This window comes from Protomyctophum bolini, assembly GCF_963924005.1.
Source record: "Protomyctophum bolini genome assembly, chromosome: 16".
Classification (NCBI taxonomy): domain Eukaryota; kingdom Metazoa; phylum Chordata; class Actinopteri; order Myctophiformes; family Myctophidae; genus Protomyctophum; species Protomyctophum bolini.
In genome coordinates this window covers 9,722,797-9,748,134 of record NC_137877.1, presented here as the reverse complement: position 1 = coordinate 9,748,134, position 25,338 = coordinate 9,722,797, and the positions used below count along the sequence as shown (strand labels likewise).

At 42.9% G+C, this 25,338-nt stretch overlaps 2 protein-coding genes across 5 annotated transcripts; both read left to right on the top strand.

Annotated features, from left to right (window-relative positions):
* The first annotated feature begins 1,324 nt into the window (after positions 1–1,324).
* med14 (mediator complex subunit 14) lies at positions 1,325–19,731 on the top strand. 4 transcript variants are annotated; one of them, XM_080785651.1, is made up of 29 exons: positions 1,325–1,743; positions 2,625–2,651; positions 2,752–2,857; positions 3,922–4,095; positions 4,952–5,081; positions 5,404–5,532; positions 5,968–6,075; positions 7,745–7,877; positions 8,003–8,153; positions 8,698–8,809; positions 9,160–9,285; positions 9,392–9,470; positions 9,563–9,722; positions 9,882–10,070; positions 10,208–10,345; positions 10,632–10,708; positions 10,810–10,970; positions 11,118–11,264; positions 11,458–11,702; positions 12,416–12,685; positions 13,164–13,407; positions 14,143–14,265; positions 14,554–14,724; positions 14,860–15,098; positions 15,250–15,429; positions 16,189–16,296; positions 16,424–16,549; positions 17,478–17,667; positions 18,941–19,731. In XM_080785651.1, exons 1-29 carry the CDS (start codon positions 1,571–1,573, stop codon positions 19,012–19,014), a joined length of 4,290 nt encoding a protein of 1,429 aa, XP_080641777.1. In that variant the 5' UTR covers positions 1,325–1,570; the 3' UTR covers positions 19,015–19,731. The 4 variants fall into 4 exon arrangements, with proteins under 4 accessions (XP_080641777.1, XP_080641775.1, XP_080641776.1 ...); XM_080785649.1 differs by having other exon boundaries at positions 9,873–10,070; XM_080785650.1 differs by having other exon boundaries at positions 9,873–10,080; positions 10,221–10,345.
* Positions 19,732–20,817: 1,086 nt separating this feature from the next.
* LOC308330407 (uncharacterized protein) lies at positions 20,818–24,027 on the top strand (the record flags this gene model as incomplete). The annotated part of the gene is made up of 7 exons (XM_080785254.1): positions 20,818–20,970; positions 21,157–21,217; positions 22,174–22,241; positions 22,412–22,514; positions 23,269–23,387; positions 23,504–23,649; positions 23,919–24,027. 7 exons carry the CDS (start codon positions 20,818–20,820, stop codon positions 24,025–24,027), a joined length of 759 nt encoding a protein of 252 aa, XP_080641380.1.
* Between the last annotated feature and the right edge of the window lie 1,311 nt (positions 24,028–25,338).

The window sequence follows — 25,338 nt, the reverse complement described above, 5'->3', positions numbered from 1 at the left end:
ATTTCAATCACTCAGCGATTTGCTTGCACCATATTTGGCCGTTCATACATTTGTTGTAAATATGTTTTCAAATACATGCAAATTGGGAATGGGAAAAGCATGGGAATACATCACATAAAAACATTTATCATGAAACATGCGTAAGCTAAGAAAGTAACAGTGGAATATCTATAATGAAGATACATATAAGCTATACATCTATACTACTATGCTATACATATGTACTATGACGTGCTATGACTACATACAATGCACTTATGCTGTCTACATAACATGCTATAAGTCTGTATCAAATGCTATCTAATACTTCTGGGTTCATGGAAATTCCAATAGACTATAAAGCCTGTCATGCACAGCGACTTGTCTGTCTGTCTGTCTGTCTCTCTCTCTCTCGGGGGGCTGGGTACCCCAAAATTACACCAAAATACCCTCAATATTTTGCTGTAAAACTGGCAACTGCATTCGTGCACGATTAGTGGCTGTATACTTTCTTTATTGCTCATCTCTCTTACTGTGATTTTATAGACCACATTGTGAAATATGTTTTACTGTAAAACTGCATTAGTGCACTACATGGCTACAGTGGCTGCATTAATTCAGTACCCCAAAATGACAGCAAAATTAAAACAAAATACCCCCATTTTATTTTGCGCCGCACAGCCCAGGGAGGGTTAATCTGGCCCTGTGTTCAGCTGTACTGTAGGTAGCCCGGGCCTAGAATGTCTGTGATTGTACAGGTAGGCCTATACATTACATGTATTCCCAAATGCATCACTGAGAGTTTATCAGTTAGTGGCTGGATGAACTTGTTGAAACACAGGTGGAGCAGCCAGGAGTTCGCACCTGTACCCCTCCCCCCCCCCCCCCCCCCCCCTTAAATCTGTTTGTCCTTGGCTGCCCCCAACTCGTTCTTAAACTTCTCAGAGGAAAAACAAATGCATCTTAAATTAATAGATCTGACTCACATGAATGATATATGATCAGTATAAGAGGTAGCTTTTACCACACATTTCCTGCTATAAAATGTGGAGTTACAAATCATATCCATACATATTAATACAATACGAGATCTCAAAAACAATGAATAGGGGATATAAAAATGTCATAGTGAGGGTGGTAATAATAGCATTTGAGATTAACCGGACAGATTTTGTCTATCATGCGTTATTATGACCTATAATGACGTCTACCTCTACGACCATGCTAAAGTCAGTCAGACTCACTGACAACCCCAGAGAAGAGCAGAGGAGAGAGAGGCAGCGCGTCAGGGAAAGGGACAGGAAGGAGTTGACTTGCAATCGTTCCATGTCCGGGTTTTCCCTTCCACCAGAATTGTGATCATTCTCGGCAGCAAAGATGGCGGCTGGACAGCGTTTTTCGTAATGAGTTACTGAATAGGGTGAATTTAGGTCGTTTTCTATCGAACAAGAAAACAAAAACCAGCGAAACTTATTCAGAATAAGAAATGTGTTAGAATACGTGAAATCTGTTTTCACTGGAAGTTATTACGAGTCGCTAGTTTTCTTTTTTTTATGTGTGCATCGCTTTAGCTCCGTATTGTCATTGTAAAATGGCTCCAGTGCAGATTGGATCAGATGGGCAACTGGTCCCGCTTGGGGGACCAACCTCTGGTCCCCAACCTCCTCAACCCGGTGCCCCGGCCACACAGGGAGTCCGATTGAGCCTGTTGATTGAGTTTCTACTTCAGAGGACCTACCACGAAATTACCCTGCTGGCTGAACTGTAAGTAGCCTAGGCCTAAACGTAAAAGCTAAGATGGGTAACTAAGCTAACCAGCCAACTAACACTTTCTGCTAATCTGTAAAACGTTGTGTTTGCTCTTCCACTAGCACTCTTCTACTACTGCCAGTGTCTCCCCCATGCAGTCACTGTTTTTTTGTTGGGTTATTTTCCCATCCAAGAGTTTGGAATTGGAAGATACATTCTGTATGTATGTATACGTATATACAGTTAAGCACAGCAGACTTTCTTACACAGAGCAACTTCAGTAAATGGCATGAACCCTAGTCAACAAACGACAGGGTAAGTCACATAAGTAGAGAGAGAGAGAGAGAGAGAGAGAGGACAAGTAGAGCTTCAAATAAACTATGATCCCAGGTAAACCAAGCATCTTATCTGTCTACTCTCTAAAAACATCTAAATAACATTCTTAACATTTGTGGTTATTGTTAAGCAATACGAATAACATGTGTGAAGAAGTAGTAAAGTACCCTAACCAGTAACCAACTAGCCCCATCGCTGACTAGCTTGAGTCCTAGAGCTGCAACAAAAGGGGAGATCACAACCAATGAGCTAGCTAAAATAACGACTATTATAACTTGATGAGATCATGGAATGTGTTGTAATCAATGATCAGGGATTTACCGATCCAACATTTAAATTTGTGTTACTGTGGCTGGTAAATGAGTTCTTCTAGAGAAAATGTCGTGATATGAATGAAACGGTTGACATAACAGGAGCTCGCCATCTGCTACTTCTCAGGCCGTTTACTGGAAATCCCTTTAAATATAATTTGTGGTCAACAAGACCGTAGACACCTTTAGGCTGTTACTAAACTTGGCTGAGCATGATGTGATAGTAATGATGATTTGGTGTCCTTACAGACTTCCCAGAAAAACGGACATGGAGAGGTAAGCCTTCTCTACGAACCAAAACACACATTACATTATTGATGACATATTCTGATAAACTATATATTTTTTCGTCATCTAAACCTCCTTTTCCTTGCAGGAAAATTGAGATTGTCCAGTTTGCCAGCCGTACCAGGCAGCTTTTTGTGCGCCTCTTAGCCTTGGTGAAATGGGCAAGCAATGCTGGGAAAGTTGAGAAATGTGCGGTACGTAGCGTAACAATACTTGCCACAGAATATTGTTTCAAATGTGTTACAAATTACAATTACATTAAGTTAAAACGTTATTTGCCACACACAGCTCTTAAAAACTACTGGTAGTGTAATAACCATCCATCCATCTTCAACCGCTTATCCGTAGTTGGGTCGCGGGGACAGCGTTACAGCTCCACCAGAGTGTAATATATTTTGATCAACTCCATGGATAGTAAACAAATAAAACAAGACTAAGACTAAAGAGCATAAGGGCATGGTACATATACAGTATGTGTTAATAAAAGATCAGAACCACCTTTTTAGCATTAAAGACAAGTCGCCTGTTACAATGAGTACAGGGTTGTTGTTTTTTGTCCATTTAAGCTGTTCTAATAAAGTTACATTAATGTGGTCTATGTTCACCTGCGGTATGTAGGTGGCATTTTATTATGAAGCATTTTTATTACAATTTCTGTTTTTAGAACCATATTCCACTCAATCACTTAATTTATTAAATAAAAAAACCTCATTTACAATAACAATACCATACAGAAATAATAAATAAAACATGAACAAAAAATAATAATATATATATATATTACTCTGTCAAAGAAATAGCATTGTAACTGCATTCACTGTGACACAATAAAGTTATACAACATACAGCTATCACCTTTGACGTCTCACACCCCCAACAGTAGGGTGATTTCACATTATATCAGACACAATGCTAAATCTGTTAATGGTAGGGATGCTAATTATCGCTTAAATCGTTAAGCAATAGTTGATGCACCTTATCAATCTATTCATTGATAAGCAGTGATTTGATTTTTTTTACAAGCATGGCCACCGGCACCACCTCCCTTGTGAGAGTGGTTGCTTACAAAAAACAACATTAAGATGGATTTGATTGGTTCTGGCCACACTTAAAAAATGGTCTCCTCGGTCCTCGTTTACAAGCATTCAGATCTGTAGTTTAATGATTCAAAATGATCCCGTCCCATTTCCAATCTCCCAGATTTTTGTTGGAGCCTGCAATGTACAATTTCTAACTGGTATCCATGTGTTGGTAACAGATGATCTCCAGCTTCCTGGACCAGCAGGCCTTCCTCTTTGTGGACACAGCTGATAGGCTTGCATCGCTGGCCAGAGATGCTCTGGTACATGCCCGATTGCCCAGCTTTGCCATACCCTTCGCCATTGACGTTCTCACCACAGGATCCTATCCTAGGCTGCCCACGTGCATAAGGGTACGTTTCTACCTCTTTAGGATTCCCCATACAATTCACTACTAATAGTTAGAGAAAATGAGCGAGGTGGCTACTATAACATATACATTTGTTCCAACTTCCAACCCAACTCCCTTGTGAAACTTTGTGACAGCTGCTGAAAGTTGGGGTACCATTAATAACCAATATAAGGCAAAATGTCATTATGCTTTAAGTAGCAGGTGACATGTCAAACTAGGGGGTTTTCATGATGCTGAATCCATTCCAAGCATTAGTTTTGCACGAAAACACTCATTGGGCTAAATTCGGCCATAGCCACTTGCCCAAATGTACTGACCTCATCACATTTGTGATGACGGCTATGGCCAATTTTAGGTGAAGGAGTGTTTTTTGTGCAAAACTAATGCTTGCAATGGATTCAGAATCATGAAAACCCCTAGTTTGACATGTCACATGCAACTTAAAGTATAATGAAATTTGGAAAATGTTGCCTTATATTGGTTGTTCAATGGTACCCCAACTTTCAGCAGCTGTCACAAAGTTTCCCAAGGGAGTTGGGTTGGAACAAATCTTTGCAGATTTGCCACACATTTAGCTAATTATCTCTGGAAATGGAAAGAACGGGATGGAACACACAGTTCTCACCAGACCAGGAAGAAGGCAATATGCTAAAACTGCCAGAATTGGAACTATACCGCAAAGAATGACTGGAAAATGTGTTAATATCGGGTCTGTAGAAGATCAGAAGAACAGTCAGGAGTCAATAACCAGACTTCATGTACGTTGTTGTTATGGCAAACTATTATACGTACTGTAACTAGCTTATACTAGTGGTCTAATTGTCAGCTTATTGTGTTTTGTGTGCATTTCAATATAGGATAAGATCATTCCTCCAGACCCCATTACTAAGGTTGAGAAACAGACTACACTGAATCAGCTCAATCAGATTCTACGACACCGCCTTGTCACCACAGACCTGCCTCCTCAGCTAGCCAACCTCACAGTGGGTAAGTCGTTTTTGTACACACGACCATCCCCATGATGGTTAATATCGATATTGTGTGCTAGAATAGATCATTTGGGCGATCACATTTTTAGAACTAACTTCACTGTTCTAGTATTTACTTTTGCCCACTTAGTAATTGTGCCATGATAAAAGTGCTATGATTATTTAGAAATGAATCTCATTGTTTAAATATATTGTGAAAGCATCAATATTGTGCTTTTTAGAGACGGTTAGTTGGCAAGATGGCAAGTCTGGTTAGTCGGCACACATTTAGGTTAAAACTATGACGAGAACCTCTAATTGCCTCTGTGTTGCGTCTCCAGCTAACGGCCGTGTAAAGTTCCGTGTGGAGGGGGAGTTTGAGGCCACCCTGACAGTAATGGGAGATGACCCAGATATTCCCTGGCGGCTGCTGAAGCTTGAGATCCTGGTGGAGGACAAAGAGACTGGAGGTGAGATGGATACAACTGCTGCACACAACCCAGAGAGCCGAGGAGAGACTAGTGGGAACGCGGCGTGTGTTTGCGGTGTCTAGACACACCATGGCAAACAAACTTGAACTACCTTCTGTTTGCTAATTTCTTGACTCTCCCACACTTCTCTGATGTTTTCTTAACCAGATTAACCCTAGCGTCCCTATTTTGTGCATGTCATCATATGGACACGTATCCAGAAGAATTCCCACATTTAAAAAAAAATATTCAAACATTTCTAAAAATGCAGCTCCAGAAGCACGCATTGTGAGCTTAAATGTAGATCAGGTATGTTTTTCTATTCATCATACGACTAAATTCACAGGGCCTATGTGGTTAAAAATGTCTGTAATTTCTTCAACCCCTCCATTTCTTCCAAACCCTGTCCCTCTCTACCTCCCTCTTTGCTGACAGATGGCCGAGCCTTGGTGCACAGCATGCAGGTGAACTTCATCCACGAGTTGGTGCAAGCGCGACTATTTGCAGATGAGAAGCCCCTACAGGACATGTACAACTGCTTACGTATCCTCCTCACAGTGTATGGAGCAATGTTTCCGTTAGCCAGTATAGACGAATCCGTGGAGCGGTGCCTTGTAGGCCACATGTAGGCAATCAGTACTGCGTTGTCACCCTGCTCTTAATGTGACACCGCAACTATATAAACATCATGGGCCACCATGGCTCACCAGGAAAATGCTCTTATTAGATTATTTTACAATTGAAGCATACTATTATTATTTGGATAAAAGTAACACGACCATAACAACCTGTGGTTTAAGTACCAGCAGGCTGCTGTGCACGGCAGTTATCTGATCGATCAGCCAGTCGGTACGATGGTGTTGCACATCGAAACTATCAGACCTACAAACGTGTCGCATCGCACTGCATTGCGAGCTTGTTTATGTCTGCTATATTTCATTATATTACTGTTCACTATAAAAACAGGAACGGTGATAAGGAACGGGAACAGTGATGACGTGGAAAGAATCGCAGCACTAAAATAACAAGGTGTAATGATCAGTTGGTTGCATGTATCTGCAAACATTAATTATGTTAATTATATTATGGCAGACTAATTTATTCGTTGTCTGGAAAAATGTAATCCTGTAGGTCAAGGTGGCCCGATCCAAAAATTGCCTAGCGGAAACCCTGGTATGGTGTATGTGCGCGTGTGTGTGCATGTGCTTTTGTGCCTGTGGTGTTCGTGTGTATCTTATGCGCTCGGTCACACCCACATGCACAGCTACACACAGTTTCTTTGTACCCCGCAGCCTCTTGGATTTGGGCCTAATGTGAACTGCTGCAGTAAGGCCACCCTGTGTATGTCGGAGCTTATAGAGTATCGACTGGTCAAGCACTAACACACGCAGCATCCTAATGAGCCACACAGCTGCAGAGTTCCTTCTGAATTCTCATTTCCATCATTTATAGCCCATCAACACGAGTGATTTCTGTTTGATGGCAACTTCAGGAAAATCACAGATGGGAATGTACTTGTGCTGCAAAGTACTGCTACCGCCATGGCAACACAGCGCTCATATTATCACAACAATAGTGACGTTTGTCATACTGACATGGCCAGTCATTTTACAGTGTGTAGTGTAGTTTCTGCGTGAGACAGTCTCAGTGGCTGGCCTCGCAAGTCGGTCTTGTTTTTCACTATTGCTTCATTCAACAGAGCTGGCTGAATGCCACGGCGTTCTTGGCATATCGGGAATAAACGGAACAAAAGAATGGATGCTCTCTTCCAGCAGCAGGCATGGCTCCTCCCCCTTTACCCCGGAAAGTACATGCTTGCATTCAAACTGTGCAGGGCCTTACTAGACCCTCAGGTGCAGGGGCAAACAACAGCTTGTTAGCTTTCATGCTAACATCAAAGTCCTTAATCAAGCATGCAGCAGAGCATGGCCATGCTAATCCCAATACTAATCAGAGCATCTCTGCTCTGCCTCCCCTTCACCAAAGCTAGTCATGCAGCTTACCCTCTCAAAGAGTTTCCTGTGTTCAGCACAAATAGCCCTTTTAATGGGTAGTGTTTATTTATTTAGTAAACAGGGTATTTGTGTGTTTAGGAAATGTGTTTGTCCGTGTTCTGAATATAGAGGGTGCGATGTGTGTGTGGTACTATCTTCAGTCCTCTGCTATTGGTGTTTTCCCCTCTGCCGTATATCTTCCTTAACCATGTGTTAAGACTCATTCTGCCTATCTCTTCAACTGGAAGTTCTCCACTCCCAGACCCTAATGTTGGTCAGAGAGCGATGGGGAGACCTGGTGCAGGTGGAAAGATACCTGCCCGCCAAATACCTCACACTCGCCGTCTGGAAGTAAGATAACTACATTATATTGGGGGGAGGGGGGGTGAGACTATTCTGTTGGTTGTAGTCAATACCGTTTCCATCTCATCTTCCTGTCTTAACACCCTCTCTTACTCTCTTCTTCAACCTTCCAGCCAACAAGTCTTGGGTAGGAAAACAGGCACTGCTTCAGTGCACAAAGTCACCATCAAGATCGACGAATCGGATGTCTCCAAGCCGCTACAGATATCCCATGAGCCTCCTCTTCCTGCCTGTGACTCCAAGCTCATGGAGAGAGCCATGAAGGTGCATTGAACAGTGATAAAGATGCGTTTCTCATTGAACATTAAAGGGCCACTTCACCCCTTATGTGGGTAATATGCGTTTGTAGATATTTTATTATCTGTACGTGTCTGTGATGTCACAGACACTGGTCTCACTTCCTTCCTGGACTATGTATCCCACCACCGTTCTAGGAAAGCTGTGATTGACAGTTCTTGTTTTTTGCAACTATGCCTAAACCTAACCTCAGTAAAACTATACCTAAACCTAACCTTGACCCTCAGTAAAACTATGCCTGCCCGGGAGCCAGTCCGATACATGGTAAGGCGGGTCTATCCTAGAACGTTGGTGGGATTCATAATCACGAATCTCAGTAAGACAGCCCTCCCCCTCTCCACAAGGTGGGGTGAGTCCACCAAAGCATTATGGTCATTGTAGTAATCCAGTCAAACACACAGACTACAGTATTCTTCTGGCCACAGTGCAAATTTCAAATTGTGCTACTGTTGTCTACTACAAATAACATATATGTTTTGCTTGACTGTCATTTCTTGTCCTGCTCCTGTAGATTGATCACCTGTCCGTTGAGAAGCTATTGATCGACAGTGTACATGCCCGCTCTCATCAGAAGCTGCAGGAACTGAAGGCTATTCTAAAGACCAGCAATCCGAGTGATAACTGTAAGAGTCTACAGTAAACGCCTGTCATTTCTATAGTAAACTCTTGTCCCCCCTTGTCTGTGACAACACATTTACATATCTAATTGTAACAGATTTGTAATACATTGCTTGGCATAAACTCAACTTAAATTCCAAGATTTTCTATATGCAGGATTGTTCAGATATTTGCTACACTGCCCCTTCCTCCATAGGCCAGTCAGTATTATCTTGTCAACAGAATATTGCATTGCCAAGACATTTGGGACCTTAATTTCCCAGATATAATTTATGAATGCACATGGGACACAGAGAGTTGAATGCATGTATATGTTTTCTTTATTGTTTGTCTGTTTTTAAAATGTGTTATTCAGCTTTTATTGAGACCGCATTACCGACTCTGGTCATTCCTATTCTGGAGCCCTGCGGTCGCTCGGAGTGCCTGCATATCTTCGTAGACCTTCATTCAGGGATGTTCCAGCCCATGCTGTATGGAATAGGTAGGTAAAGGGCAAATGCAAAAAGAAGTTAAGGAACAACTTATAAGCTTTAGCATTGGCCTGTGTGTGTTTTACATCTCTAAACCTAGCAATCCCTACTCAACAGAACAGTCCATGCTGGATGACATCGAGAAGACCATCAACGATGACATGAAACGTGTTATAACTTGGCTACAGCAGCTTAAGTATGTATTGTCCACCCCCTGAAATTATACAAGGAATTTGAAATGTGAAATTATTTTAGAATCGTAATCTCTTTCTCTCTCTCTCTGTCCAGGTTGTGGTTGGGCGAGCAGCGCTGTCGACAGTCAGTGAAGCACCTCCCCACCGTGTGCACCGATGTCCTCCACCTCGCCAACAGCACGTCTCATCCTGTGGGCAACCTATCCAAACACAAGCTCTTCATCAAGCTCACGCGACTACCACAGTACTACATTGTGAGTTCCTCGTGCGCGATTCATGAAACCAACGGCGGTCCTTTTACAAGGATTATTCCTTTACCGTCTCTGTCTTCCTTGGTTAAATTATCACGTCTTATTTTCTTTGCCTCTCTTCTTCCCACTCGTCATCTCTCCTTATACCCATAGGTTGTGGAGATGTTGGATGTGCCTGGTTGTCCCACAGACCTACAGTACAAGTATTACTTCCTCTACGTGTCGCTGGTGGATGGCGACGATGGACAATTGCCATGTGCCCAGCTCCTACAGCTATTCAAACCCAACGTCGAGCAACTCGTCCAAGACACCATGTCGGGGAAAGGGGCCCGCCCCGGAACAAAGAGGAAGGTAGATATGTGTAGAAGTCGAGTCTAGGATAAAAGTCAGCTTACTGGTATTCTGATTTGTCGGTTGCTTTAGTACGAAGTAGATTCTTTTGATATGTCGTGTATGTTGAGATTGCATTTCTCTGTGGCGTGCATTAGATGTCTGGACTAGACCAGGGGGCTCTGGAGCCAAAGAAGCCCAAGCGGTCTGGAGAGATGTGTGCCTTCAACAAGGAGCTTGCTCACCTAGTGGCCATGTGTGACACCAACATGCCCTTCATTGGCCTCAGAGCAGAGGTACGGATAATGTCCCCATATGTTAGGGGTTAACCCATTCTGACCTGAGATCAGATTCATATGAGGTTTCCACTGGACACACACTGGTCTGATTACCTGACCTGAGATCAGATTCTAAAAACTCTAATGAGAAATAAGGTTATTCTCTAACCACCTAAAAGAGTGAGGACACTGTCGTCTTCCTATGAACAATTATTACTGTTATTTTCTGTTCTTGCGTCTAATTTTCCCTCCTCACGGATCACAGGACTAATGTGTGTGTGTGTGTGTGTGTGTGTGTCTCTAGCTGTCAAGCATGGAGATCCCCAACCAAGGAGTCCAGGTGGAGGGAGACGGATGCAGTCACGCTATACGCCTTCTCAAGTTAATACACACTCGAGCACAACCATCAAACTATTTAAAGAAATGTTGCTGAAAATATGCTGACCTGCAAAATGGTTTTCCATATCTCTCCCTCTCCCTAGAATCCCTCCCAGTAAAGAGGTCGGAGAGGAGACCCGGAGAGCTCTAGAGCGCTCCCTGCTGGACTGCACCTTCCGCCTGCAGGGCAGGAACAACCGCACCTGGGTGGCTGAACTGGTGCTGGCCAACTGCCCACTAAACAGCACACACAGCAAGGAGCAAGGTTTATACATACACACACACGCATACAAAGCTATCACCTCTGACTATCGGGACCGGCTGAGTTTCTCTAGTTACCGGTACTTTTCTTTTCTTGTCCACCACATTGTTTCAGCCTCTAAATGTGTCCTCCCTCTTTTCGTCCAATCAGCCTCGACGCGGCACGTATACCTGACCTATGAGAACCCTCTGTCGGAGCCAGTAGGCGGGAGAAAGGTGGTGGAGATGTTCCTCAACGATTGGAGCTCTATCAGCCAGCTCTACCAGTGTGTCCTTGACTTTTCACGAGCGCTACCAGGTGTGTGTCCTCTGTGGAATAGATCACTAACTTTTGCTCATTAAATTAAGTTCCTGTTGATTTCATTGGTCATCTGACCAGTTTCATTGGCTTTCATTGGATCAAATCGACAGGAACTGGAGCACATACAGCCCAGGAAAAGTGTGGATATATATAGATCAAAACATTATGCAACGTTTCCGATTATTCCCAGACATGCCGTCGTACCTGAGCCTGTTCTCTGAGATCCGGCTCTACAACTACAGGAAGCTGGTGCTGTCCTACGGCAGCACCAAAGGCAGCTCGGTCACCGTCCAGTGGAACTCCGGCACCCACCGCTTCCACCTGGCCCTGGGCACGGTGGGGCCCAACTCCGGCTGCTCCAACTGTCACAACATCATCCTGCACCAGCTGCAGGAGATGTTCAACAAGTGTCCCAATGTGGTGCAGCTGCTGCAGGTAAATACAGGGGTGTTGGTTCTGCTGCTGCTGCTGCTGCTTTCCCCATTTTCCCCCCATGTTTCCCCATCAGGCTAAATTCCCCACATTGTGTCATATCCCGGCCTACTATTATTCAGTAATTTACACACGTACAGTACACTTTGACAGGAAAAGACTCGCTCACCGTATAAACAAAGAAGTAAAACTCCTTAGACTTGAGACTTAATAATTAAATTAAAGACTTAAATAATTTTATTTTATTTTAAGATGCTGTGCTCATGGTGCTCTGTGCTCATGGTGAGATTAAAAAGCAAAACGTTTTCGGTCCTCAGACCTTCGTCAGTGCTATCCGTACAGTACATACATGCAGAGTTAGTTAGTTAGTCCGTTTGAGTTCTCTATTCAGAAATGCCAATGCCATGATCAAAGATTAACCCAATTCTGACCTGAGATCAGATTCTACAAACTGTCTTCTACATCCTGACAGTTTTCTGGAAAAAGCTATGTTTCTATGTCAGTGGTTCTTCGATTTTTTTTGCACAATGATAGTCAACGGACCAGCGCGTTCATGTATTTGGGGCCTTCATTCGGCCACTATGTCCATTTCGCCTCAGGGTTTCCTCTGGGTGCCTTCTCTATTCATATATATACTCTAAGGTCTAGCCCCCCCATACCTTTTGTCCGACGTTGCTAGTGGTCTTGACCTTAACCTTCCACTGCGTTCCCCCCAGGTTCTGTCCGACACACAGGCCCCTCTGAATGCCATCAACAAGCTGCCCACGGTGCCCATGCTGGGTCTGACCCAGCGCACCAACACGGCCTACCAGTGTTTCTCCATCCTGCCCCAGTCGCCCACGCACATCCGCCTGGCCTTCCGCAACATGTACTGCATCGACATCTACTGCCGGAGCCGAGGGGTGGTGGCCATTCGAGACGGCGCCTACAGCCTCTTCGACAACACCAAGATCGTGGAGGGCTTCTACCCGGCCCCGGGACTCAAGGTATTAATGGCATAGTGACGAGGCAGAGTTATGGGAGTTGCTGCATCTTCTTATCTAGGATAGACGATGACTCTGCCGAAGCTATACCTGGAGATAAATGCCTGTACATACTGGGCCACATGGAGCCTTTATGATGCTCAGCGTCTGTTCCTGTTAACCCATTCTGACCTGAGATCAGATTCATACCAGGTTTCCACTGGGACACACACTGGTCTGATGAACCCATTCTGACCTGAGATCAGATTCTAAAAATGTCAGTCGTTCTTCGAATTTAAAAAAAATAGCAGACCTACAAGCTCGTATCGCGCCACTCGGTGGCGCGATATGAGCTTGTAGATCTGCTATTTTTCAATAGGTAAAGCATAACATGATGCTAACACCAAAATGGGTGCCCGGTCAGAATGGGTTAAACTTTGTCCTTTGTCATCATGTTCTTCATTTTCCTCTATACTCTTGTTTGTCTTGCTTTCCATCGCAGACATTCCTCAACATGTTTGTGGACAGCAACCAGGACGCTCGCAGGCGCTCTGTCAATGAAGACGACAATCCGCCCTCGCCGGTGGGCGCCGACATGATGGACACCCTGGTGAACCAGCTGCAGGCCCAGCAGCAGCAAATGAGAAGTGGTGCCGCGGGGGTGTACCCGCCACTCACGTCGCCACCGACACCGTACCACACCAACGTAGCCCCATCACCCTCCATGATGCCCACCCAGTCGCCAGGTAAAGATACCATGTGGAGCCCAGCTTTTGCTATGTTTTTTATGGACTTGTGTGTGTGTGTGTGTGTGTGTGTGTGTGTGTGTAAATGCATTTCATGTATGTATTTATTGCTGCATGAGCTTGTCAGCACACCATAAATCAAACCATTGTTTTTCAGTCCTTCAGTTCACACTCATCGGCCACCCTGTCTTGCTTAAAGGATAAGGCAGGCATAGGTTTTTTTTCTTATTGTCAACACAACCGACAAAATAAAATGAAAAAGTAACAATGCAGTTCTATGATTTGCAGGATATATTTGTTTTAGCAAGATGGGCTGTACTTGAGGAAATACATTTTTCATTTTGATTATAAGAAAGAAATGTAGTCACTCTGTCCCAATTATGTGTATACATGTCAAAGCAAAACGTGTGCTTATATATATTAGATATTATACATATTAGAGATAATGCATGAGAGTGTGTGTGTGTGCCCTTTTTTGATTGTGACATGAGAATCCCTTTTTGTTTGTGTCATAAACATTGGAGACACGCCTCATTGCCTAGCAGGTAGAAAGCATGCAGCCAGTCCTGATCCTTCCATCCTGCACGGTCTCAGTCCCCCCCCCCCCCAGCAAAAGCCACCGCCCGCTGCCCAGCTTTAGTGCGTACATGATTTTGTGTACATGTTTGCGAGGAACTTGTCAACTTCTACCAGTAGTCTGACGAGCCCCTTTGGTGTGCTGTGCATGTTGTACAGGGACCATCCATACCTCTGGCTCCCCTAGTGGAGCACTGAGGGCACCCTCTCCCTTTGGTCCTACCCCGTCTCCTTCCTCTTTGGGGATAGCCATGGGCCAGACAAGCTTTGCCAGCCCCCACGGTAAGTGGCAGGGTTGCAAGAAAGAGCTGACATGGGGTTAATTACTTGCGCAAGGGTTAATTACTTGCAGCTGGGCTGGGCAAGGACTGGCTAAACTAGTGATATTTTTGTCTAGTCACTGCTTGGCCTTTTTATTGGCAGTGCCACACAGAAGTTAGCTAGCCCATTAGTAATGGGTCTTATCAAGTGGATCGACAGTGGGGCACACTGTAGTTGCATTGTATTTGGATTTTGGGTTGAGTGAAGTCCCATGTGGCCTGCTGATGACGGTGTGTCTTCCCCCCCCAGGTGCTCTAGATCCCAGTTCTCCATACGCCATGGTGTCTCCAAGCCAGAGGGGGCAGTGGCCAGGCTCTCCCCAGGTCCCAGGGCCTTCCCCACGTATGCATGGAATGTCCCCTGGAAACCCGTCTCTCCACTCGCCCATCCCTGACCCTCACTCTCCACGTACTGTGACCAGTAAGCATTGCTCTCTCCTTTGTAGACAAAATTCTGAGATTTACCAGCAGCATTTTTTACAGTATACTTTATTTTACTTTGAAGGGAATGGATCATAATGAAATCTAACGTTAATGTTTGTGTCGATTGCCCCAGATCCCCAGGTCATGCCCAGTAGCATGCCTCCACCCCGTAAGCTACCTCAGCGTCCATGGGCTGCTTCTATCCCCACCATCCTCACCCACAATGCCTTGCACGTGCTCTTGCTCCCCTCGCCCACGCCCTGCCTGGTGCCGGGCCTGGCAGGGAGCTACCTCTGCTCTCCACTGGAGCGCTTCCTGGGCTCTGTCATCATGAGACGCCACCTGCAGAGGATTATCCAGCAAGAGCCCAATGTGAGTGTTGCACAGATCAACAGTGCTTTCACGTACTGTCTTTCTCCTTCTATTCAGCCACTTTCTTCCCCTTCCATTTACAGTAATTCCTCCGAAAACGTTCCATTGTTTATTTTCTAATTCATACCTCGGTTCCCTCCCCTCCCCGCAGCTGTCCATCGTGAACTCCAACGAACCGGGTGTCATTATGTTCAAGACGGAGGTGCTCAAGTGTCGCGTGGCTCTGAACCCAAAGAACTACCAGACGCTGCAGCTCAAAGTCACCCCGGAGAACGCTGGCCCCTGGTCACAGGAGGAACTGCAGGTGCTGGAGAAGTTCTTTGAGACACGGGTAGGTGCTGCTGTTTTCTCCACACCACATGACCAAACACAAAGGAAACAAGTCCCCAGGACCTTCTTGTGTTATCCTTTTTAGCCTAAATGTTTTACTTCTTTTGTGCCGTTTGCATTTGTTTGACAAAGCATTCATTCTATCAATCAATGTACAGATACAGTAAACAAGTTGCTGCAATATAGTAAAAGGTTAAAACCGCACGGGCACATTGCTCGAACAGCAGTTTGATTCCTCATACTGCACATGCAAGTCGCACATGACCTCTGTGCTTAACCCTGTGCGCAAGCTCGTCAGTTGAGCCCCATGGTCAAAACCGTTTACGCTCATTCATGTATCTATCTATCTGGCCCCCGCTGTGGTACGTTTTAGTACTAGAATCGGCCACCATGACTTTCGCGCTTCACTTCTCCCTCTTGGTTTCAGAGGCTTTGGTATTATACTGGGAACAGAAACCATTAACAAAAAGGTACTGGGAACATAAAGCATGTCCAGTACCTTTCTGCAAAAATAAAAACACATATTGTAGCCTAGGTATAAGGGAAGCGGACGAAGAATAGCCTTGAAGGTCTATTGGTGGCCAGAGCAGATCCTCCTATCTGAGCATATAAGACACAGCAGTGAGTGAGTAGTTAGCAGTTTGTAATGAATGAACCTCAGAGAAGCATAATAAGCTTTGTCTGTCTAACATATGAAGACACTAAAGAAAAGTCTCTTGCTTCTATTAATGCATTCGTTCTCTTGTGTCTTCTGCTGCAGGTGGCTGGTCCTCCTTTCAAGTACAACACACTGAATGCCTTCACCAAGCTACTAGGGGCTCCCATTAACATTCTGAGGGACTGTGTGCGCATCATGAAGCTTGAGCTGGTCAGTGACGCTATGTGCGATTGTTGCCATGTATGGTCACAACATTTTTTTCTTTCTTTTTGTAGATATTTTGTGTGTATAATTCTCTGCTTACCCCCCCCCTTGCCATCCCTGTCCGTCCCTGCAGTTCCCAGACCAGGCAAGCCAACTGAAGTGGAACGTCCAGTTCTGTCTGACTATCCCACCCAGTGCACCTCCCATCGCCCCTCCTGGAACCATCGCTGTGGTGCTCAAATCCAAGATGCTCTTCTTCGTACGTTTCACAACCATTATATTATACATTATAATGATTAATTTAATTTTGTATTTTATGTTTTACCCGGAAAGATAAAAGCTGCATCTACCCAGATTTTGTTTAACCCATTTTGACCTGAGATCAGATTCTAAAAATGTCCTCTACATGTCCGTCGTTCTTGGGTTTTCAAAAACAGCAGACCTACAAGCTCATAGCGCGCCACCGAGTGGCGCGCTATGAGCTTGTAGATCTGTTATTTTTCAATAGCTAAAGCATAGCATAATGCTAACACCAAAAGGGGTTCTCGCCCAAAATCGGTTAAAGAAGATATTGTACACGTATCATCTTGCATATTGTAATGAGTGAAGAATACAGTGTGCCTTCATATCCAGCTGTGAAATTAAATCGGCAATGAGAATTACATTTAATTGTCTAAATGTAAAGGGTGTACGTTTTACACCATAAACCCCTCTGTGTTCATTTATCAATTTGTATATTTGTACACTCACAGTTAAATTAAAACCAGAACTGCTTTTCCACCTGTGTTCCAATCCCAGAAAGGACATAAATACCGGACTGCAGCCACTGTGTGGGCGGGAACCCCTTTTGGTGTTTTAAAGCATTATGTTATACTTTAGCTATTGAAAAATAGCAGATCATTATTGTGAAATGTGGCGCAAATCTTTGAATATATATTATTTCAGAGCCAACGTTTTTAATACCAATCTTTACTTCTGAGGGGTTCCTGCAACAACATATTGGCCAATTGCATGTAGTTTTTGTGGTCCTCGACATTAAATATTGAGCACCACTGATATAGAATCATAGGTATTTCAGAAAACTGTCATGATTTTAGAAGACATTTTTTAATGTAAATCTAAATGGGTTAAGAGCTATTTTCTAAATGTGTTCACCCTGTGTCCTCTGCTGTGTGTGTCCCCCTCAGCTCCAGCTGACCCAGCGGAGCCCCGTGCCCCAGGAGCCCGTCAGTATCATCGTACCCATCGTGTACGACATGGCCACCGGCCTGACTCAGCAGGCCGACATCCCCAGACAGCATAGCTCCTCTGGGGCCGCAGCACTTATGGTGTCCAACATCCTCCGGAGGTTCAACGAGCTGCACCCGGCCAGACAGGGTAAGGCCTCTCACACACACAGTGAAGAGAGGAGAGTCCGCACACAGGTTTGCTCCAAGGTGTTTGCTTTTTATTCAATACACCATAAATAAGACGCAACGTTTCGGCCGTGAACGGCCTTCATCAGGTGATAATCGGCAGTATGTGACAACTCCCTTTTTAAACCCAGTCGTCGCATCACGTGACTGATGACCACTGCATGGGCAGGTGATTCACTAACACCAATAAGTGACATGACAATAAATATAACAATAAATATGAACATGAATGACCACCACAGCAAGCAAGTTTACAATAAGGCAACACAGTTTCAAAAGAACAGTTTCAATCAAACTTGCTGGGTTTTTTTCTTGTTACAGACTGTTTTAGTATTTTTTAAATACATATTTTTTATATTTGAGATTTTGCTTTTTTTTTGTTAAGATTCTCACACACACACACACACACACACACACACACTGGCATGTGCACAATTTCCTCGCTACAATGCAATTTGCAAAGAGAGAAGAAAGAAGAGCCCCTTTAAAACACTAGCATGACTGAAGTAAAATCAGACGGTAGTAGCATGTGCTTAAATTCATATTTAGAAAATGTTTCAGATGTCAAAGATGAGATGAGATGATGGAATGGTGATGGAACCTTCTGAAAGCTTCATGGGCAAAGAAAATAAACTTCAAAATCTCAAAAAGAAAACTGTCAAAATGACCTCAGACATGCTAGTGTTAAAACCCCCCAACTGCTCCCCGGATGCTGTATTAATGGAACGTGCCCATGGCTCCTAGTAGGTAGGATAGCTTAAATACAGAGGACAAATTTCACATAATAAATGTAGTCCATAATGTACTAATTATTATTATAAACGAGAGGATAATCTGAGAAGAAGGATGCTGTTCTATATCATACCTCCTGGCCGTCAGAGGGCGGTGTTTTCAACACCTCGATATACATCACGTGCATAGGTCGAACGTTAATACCAAACCAACATTGTCACTCGTGACCTCGTGGGTGCGAGCTACCAATATAGGTTCCCCACACACACACAGAACACCCTCATGAAATATTTTCATCAGGATTCCGAGTGACAATAAACTCTGGCGGTCATCCAGTATTCATAGAACCTTAAGGTGCATATAACTAATTAGTTTTATGCATAACTCTCGTTTTGCACTGACACAACACAAACGTTACTGTTACTCTGATGTCTTGTAGAACAAATCTCTCTCTCTCTCTCTATATATATATATTTATATATAATTTGTTTGTTTTTTCTCAGGTGAATGTACAATATTCGCCTCTGTTCAAGAGCTGATGGCCAACCTCATACTTCCCCCTGGTGGTCGCCAGTAGCAAGAACACACGAGCCCAGTGGGACAGTCTGCTCCCTCAGACCTCATACAGGGAGATTTCCATTCCCAGGGTCAGATGGAGTAGACGAGGACACAAATAACTGGAGTTCCAAGATGTCATAATGCAACATATCCCCCCCCCCCCTCTCTGCTTCAACCAATGTACAGTTCTTCCTATAATAAAAGCCAGTGAATTATGCAGAATTGTAAAACACATTTATTCTTGATAAAAGCCAACATGTCATTCAAAGAAACAACTGTTGCTACAGAGGTGTATCTTAAAATGAAACTGATGCAAAAGAATATTCAAAAAAAGAAAGTGTTTTTGTTCCCAGAGAGGATTATATTATTGAAAATATGGTTGTTAACCAAAATATGTATATTGTTGTATATTTGAGTGTTGAACAGAATCCTACGCAGTTGAGTTAGATTTTTGATAGAAATTGTCTTCACATTCTTTTTTTTATAATGCCAGATCAATACCATTGTGGTATTGGATATATTCTTTGGTAGCACACTATTTAAATGTCATCTTCCCTTTACTATGTCAAGACCTCAACCTTTTCAGTTGAAGCTGTCACTTTGAATACTGTAAAACTGTGACAAACTTTATAAACCAGCTGTATTTTATTATGACTGCGTTTGAGTCCTGGATGAATAATCGGAGACTTCTTGTCTTGTCTTTGATTACTATTTAATAAACCATGCCTAAAACTGACTTTTGCCTTCAGTGCTTCTGAAATATTTGATGGATGTGAGTGAAAGGTTGTGAGTTGTGACAGCAACAATAACTTTCTTCGCAACAATATCTCTGCGAATCCACTCCACGGTAAAGAGTCTAATGACAAATCAGATTCAGGTGCCTTCCAGCATGCTGTGGTCCAAAACATGACATCATTCTGAATGCCGGGTGGTCTTCTATCAGGGAGGCGTTCAAGACAGCGAATCGGTTGCAATCAGGTTGCAATGGGTGTGGACATGTGGAGTCGCCAAGCGATTGAATACCTACATGAATATAGGCTACTTTTATTGGATTTTAAGCATTTTCTTCTGTGAGAGCTACGTTTGCCTGCACTTGATGCATTTTTGCATTGTGTGCGCTACAGTGCGCGAAAACCTTTTTTTATTGGCATTCGCTTCGCCCATTCTGAACGAGCTCCTTTGAATGCAGCCCTTGCGTTAGACAAATAGTTACAATCAGATTCGACAAAAGAAAATTGTGTCATATTTTTCAATACCGAACAATATAGGTAGTGTTACAGTCACAGACGCAACCGCTTATGCATATAGGATCTAATTTCTATGTTTTGTTTTAATAGTTTCATCAGAATAGGCTATAGGCTACTGCGATTATCAAACACTGCAGCCGGTCAGATGATGGCAGTAAGCATCTCTGAACCGCTCTGCCATCCCTGTGTTTATCACGAGAAATTTAAAGGTAAGTCTCATCTTCACCGTCTGAATTTAAGCATGTGTTGTTTCACTTTAAGACTAATGGTGCCATGCAATTTATTTATTATATTGAATGAGTAGGCTACATGACATCACATTATTCATTCTGGTCTGGTCTGGTCTCCGATCAGAGCCTATACTCTCCAAAGAAAAGGGCTGCACCTTATTTCAATTCGGTCCATATAGCAGGCTACTCCTCTCTGTCCTCATTCGTTCACTCTCCATTCATCTGATGCCAGAAATTAGTAACGCTGAATTCTACTGATCATGCGAAGAGTCAAGAGGACCGTGGGAATGTGTGAGGCAGGAAAGGGGATTGTCAGTGCCGTTCGGTTCATATGCGCTTGACGACATGTCCTTCTGTTTTGTATCACCCATGTGGTCAGTTGAACTGCAGGTGAAGAGACCACTGATGCCCATTCAGTTAAGTCCTGAACAGGTGGGTCTGGAGATGTTGTGTCTGTGTGGACAACTAGACCTCCTCATCAGGGCACAGGTAAACCAGGTATGACAGGTATTTAAAATACCAGAATACTGTGTGTGTGTGTGTGTGTGTGTGTGTGTGTGTGTGTGTGTGTGTGTGTGTGTGTGAGAGAGAGAGAGAGAGAGAGAGAGAGAGAGACTGTATGTGAGTATACTGTAGGTAGCCGCTGGCTACAGTATAGGTTACTCACCAACTTTAATGTTGAAGTTCCAGGAGCAGTTGAGCCAGGACTGCAGTCCAGAGGAGTCAGACACTTTCCAGGTTCAAGGTCAACATTTTATTTTATGTTTTTGTTATTTTGGGGGGCTTTCTTTGTGGCCCCCCTTGTTTTAATACCTGGGGTTGATCTGGTTCCTTTCTTTTCCAGTTTTCCACCCGCCTAATTCAGTTCAGTAGTGTTTCTGCTGAAAATTAATTGGTTCAGAACCCTAAATAAAAGATTTGTTTGGAACTGGAACCACTTTTCCACCGGTTTGGAACTGGTTCCGTTCTTTACTTCTCAGTCCATGAGCCTCCAAAATTGGAACGTTAATTATGAATTTAGTGGTCAAAACCATACCAATATTAAATTGTTTATAGGGTCAATATAACTAAATTAATGTATGATAACTCTTCCACAGGAGTAGCTTTTTCATATTTGTCACACATTTTGTAATTTTCACCTATACAGTAGGCCTATACGTGATGGGTGAATAGGTAAAAATATTAATTAATTATGTTAATTAAATAGTTATCACCATGAAACTTTCCCTGCAGTTGATTACTTACACGACGACAATGATTTATTGTATTACAAATCTTCTGAAATTGTACATTTAAATATGCAAATTATGCATTATATAGGAAAATATGCAAAAAATTGAAAATGTGAAAAATCTATTATCATATATATTAATTTACTTATATTGATCCTACAAACAATTTAACATAGGTATGGTTTTTCCCACTCAATTCATCAGTAATGTTCCAATTTTGGAGGTCTGGCTCATGGACTAAGAACCAAAAAGAACTGTACCGGTTCCCAACCGGTGGAAAAGGGGCCTTAGAGATATTGGACAAATTGCAAGCCAAGCCTGCATGGAATCGAACCTAGGGGGGCAACTGGGGACTCAGTGTTAGGGTGCATTTGCTATACCCATCCAAACCCTTCATTTGCAATGGTATTGTTGAGCAGAACTTGAAAGGGACCATATGAATAACAATATCTGTGCTTCGACCACACAGGAGCAGAAATCCTTGACCAAATGCTGCAGTGCCTTGAACATCTACCAAAGCCTATGCCACAACTAGAGGTATTACCTATATCTAAAAGTATTACAGTCCAACGGTTTTAATGCCATGTCATGTTATTACCGAAGCATTACAAATTTGTAAATGAAATAAGATAATTAATTACAGGTTAGGTTACTGTCTACGCAGCGTGATGAAATGATTAGCCTGTTTATAAATGTGTCTCATGCAGGACTACTTGGATATAGTTGGTCTGTCGGCCATGTTTCCCCGTGTGGAAGTGTTCCTCATCCAAGGTAGCCCAGTGGACATGTTGGAGCGACCACCCATGGATGGTGAGGGGTCCATATGCAGATCTCATTTTAACCTTTGTCTCCAGATTGTCAGGTATTCAGCAGCATAAAACAATGAACCTCGACAAAACCTTCATTACTGAACTATAGGAACACAACTCACCCAGAGGGTTGACATAATAATAATAAAGAATGGCATAAAGACTGAAACGGTATAGAGCGTCGCAGTCCCGCCCCCTACCATGGCCCAGGAAATTATTCTCCGTTCATTTTCCTCATAGACATTTCAGAAAGTATTTATTTAAAGACATTTACGCCGCGAACAAAGCCAACTCTTGTCGTGACAAATCATGACAACAAACACCATTTTTCGGGCCAAACAAAGAATTAGAAAGTAGGAAAAAAAACGGCAGGTTACAACACTTTTGTTGTTGTTTTTCTTCTATGTAATTATTTGTTTTGTCCAAAATAATGTGTGTTGTCATGATTTGTCACGACTCGAGTTGGCTTCGTACGACGCTTAAAAGGGCTTTAAATAAATACTTTTTGAAATGTCTATGGGAAAAATGCATTGTGATTAATTTCCTCGGCCAGGCGTCGTCATGTAAGGGGGCGGGACTGCGACGATCTATAGTGAATTCATAGCACTAAAAAAACCAAAAAAAACTGCTAAATTAACTGACAACCATTCACATTTAAAGAAAAAAGACAAATCAATAATGTAATAAAGACCAAGTTCACAAAGGAATAAAGGATGCAATAATGTGTTGAATTGGATATACCATCTGTGTTCTAGAATACTTCTCCCACATTGCCAAACTCAATCAGCTCCTAGTCCTATGCCAACAGCTAGAGGAGGACGTGAGGCACCTTGGAAGCCACAAATACATTGCCCACCAGCTCTCGGTCATCTATGTGAGAAAAGTAGTCACTCATGTCGCATTATATTGAGCTATAATCTTTTCTATATCTGTATTAAAGTTCCTTTCACTGTCGGTCACCATGTATTTCTAAATTAAACTGTCTCGCAGCACATCATCTGCTCGTTTAGAGGAATCCGGTGTTTGTCTGAAATGAAGAAAGACATTGAGGCCAACTTCAAAGAGATGAAACAATCTCTGGTGACAGAGGAAGGCTCCAGGCAGGAACCACAGTTGGCAGCACCCTACATAAGCTGGTAACAGAAAATCAAAATATTTTATGTAGAAAAAACATACAATAATAACTGTGCTGATATCTTGGATATGAATGATTGAGCTTATTAACTGTTTATTTGAAACGGGCGAAATAATAAAAAGAGGCCACGAGGTGGCATGATACTTAAATGAAATAATTCATTCATTCATTCATTCATACAATATTTTGGTAATGTCTTGGTAGCCTATAGTTCTGCCTAGTGTATTTCATGCTACTTTAAACTGATTTGTGTCTGTGTGTCCCTTAAAGGATATTGGAAATAACTCACACCATAACGTCACTTGTGTCCTCGCTACCAGAGGAGCTGACAGAAGACCTTAGCCTGCCCATGGCTTTTGTGTCCCAGTTCTTGTCCTGACTTATCCTATAGGACAACCCATCTAACCATGCAGCTTGGAAGCACCCTGGGTACAATATGCGCTGTAGAGTGCATAGCTGAAATTTGGCGGAAGTAGCGGGATTTTGGCGGAAGCACCGCTCAAGGAAATGACGTTGACACTTTACAAATCTGTTTACATTCTCCGTGAATGAAACAAGTGTTGTGATTGGTCAAAAGCATATTGTATCCGGGGGAAATACATCTGACGGATGTTCCGTCCCAACATTTCCGCCTATATGCACTCTCTGCCTTATATTGTGGCCAGGCTTTTCTCTTCGCAGATGAGTATAAGGCTGGGACCGAGGCTAGTTTGGAAGTGGTTTTGTTTGTCTCCTGGATATATGCATTCTAAATGAAGGAATGTGCTATTTAACTGACTGCAAACAAGACATGGGGTCTAATAACGATGTGTCTTCCATGTGGATCTTGGACGTCAAATGGCCAGTCTATGATGTCAGTCATCTACATAATTGAGAAAAGTTTCAGTCCAATCTGACCTCCGTTGACTGCCAGTAGGCTACAAAGTTAAAGTTCTAAAGAGAACTATGTCCTTGACCTGCTGGCAGCAACGTGTACAAGACATTTGGCACTGGTCGCCCCAGTGTCGCACACAAAAAAACACACAGTCACACACACACACACACACACACACACACACACACACACACACACACACACACACACACACACACACACACTCTCTCTCTCTCTCTCTCTTCTTGACAGCTTGCCCCATATAGGAGCCATGTCATAAAAAGGTGCTAAATAATGTAATTATTACTGATCAATTACGGTTTGTATACTGGCTTTAAATTACACAATCTGAATTCTGAACTGTGTGAATATTGATGTAGGTCAATATTAATAATATTAGTAATTCCCTGCAATGTTACTTATATGTCATATTTCTGCATTTTTACCAAAATGACAATAAAAGTTGTATGCAATAGAGATCTATATTTCATGCAATTGACATGATTGAACATGAACAATGCTTGACTGACTGAACGTTTGCATTTGAATTATTCAATAGGCCTACTCACTAAAATGCATGATCCTGCCTTTTGTTCGACTCTCACTTGGCTTTAGAATCACATATTTTTAGTTGCTTGCATGCATACAATGATGTTTTTGTTGGTGAGATATTATATGGCTACATTTACAAATTTAGTAGCCTGCAGTTCTGGATTGTCACACATTTCAGAAAAGTTGTTCATCATTGCTGTAGCAACAGTGCTCTCTTACATGATGGGTGATGATGGCATTCCCACACAGCAGAGGTGCACGTCT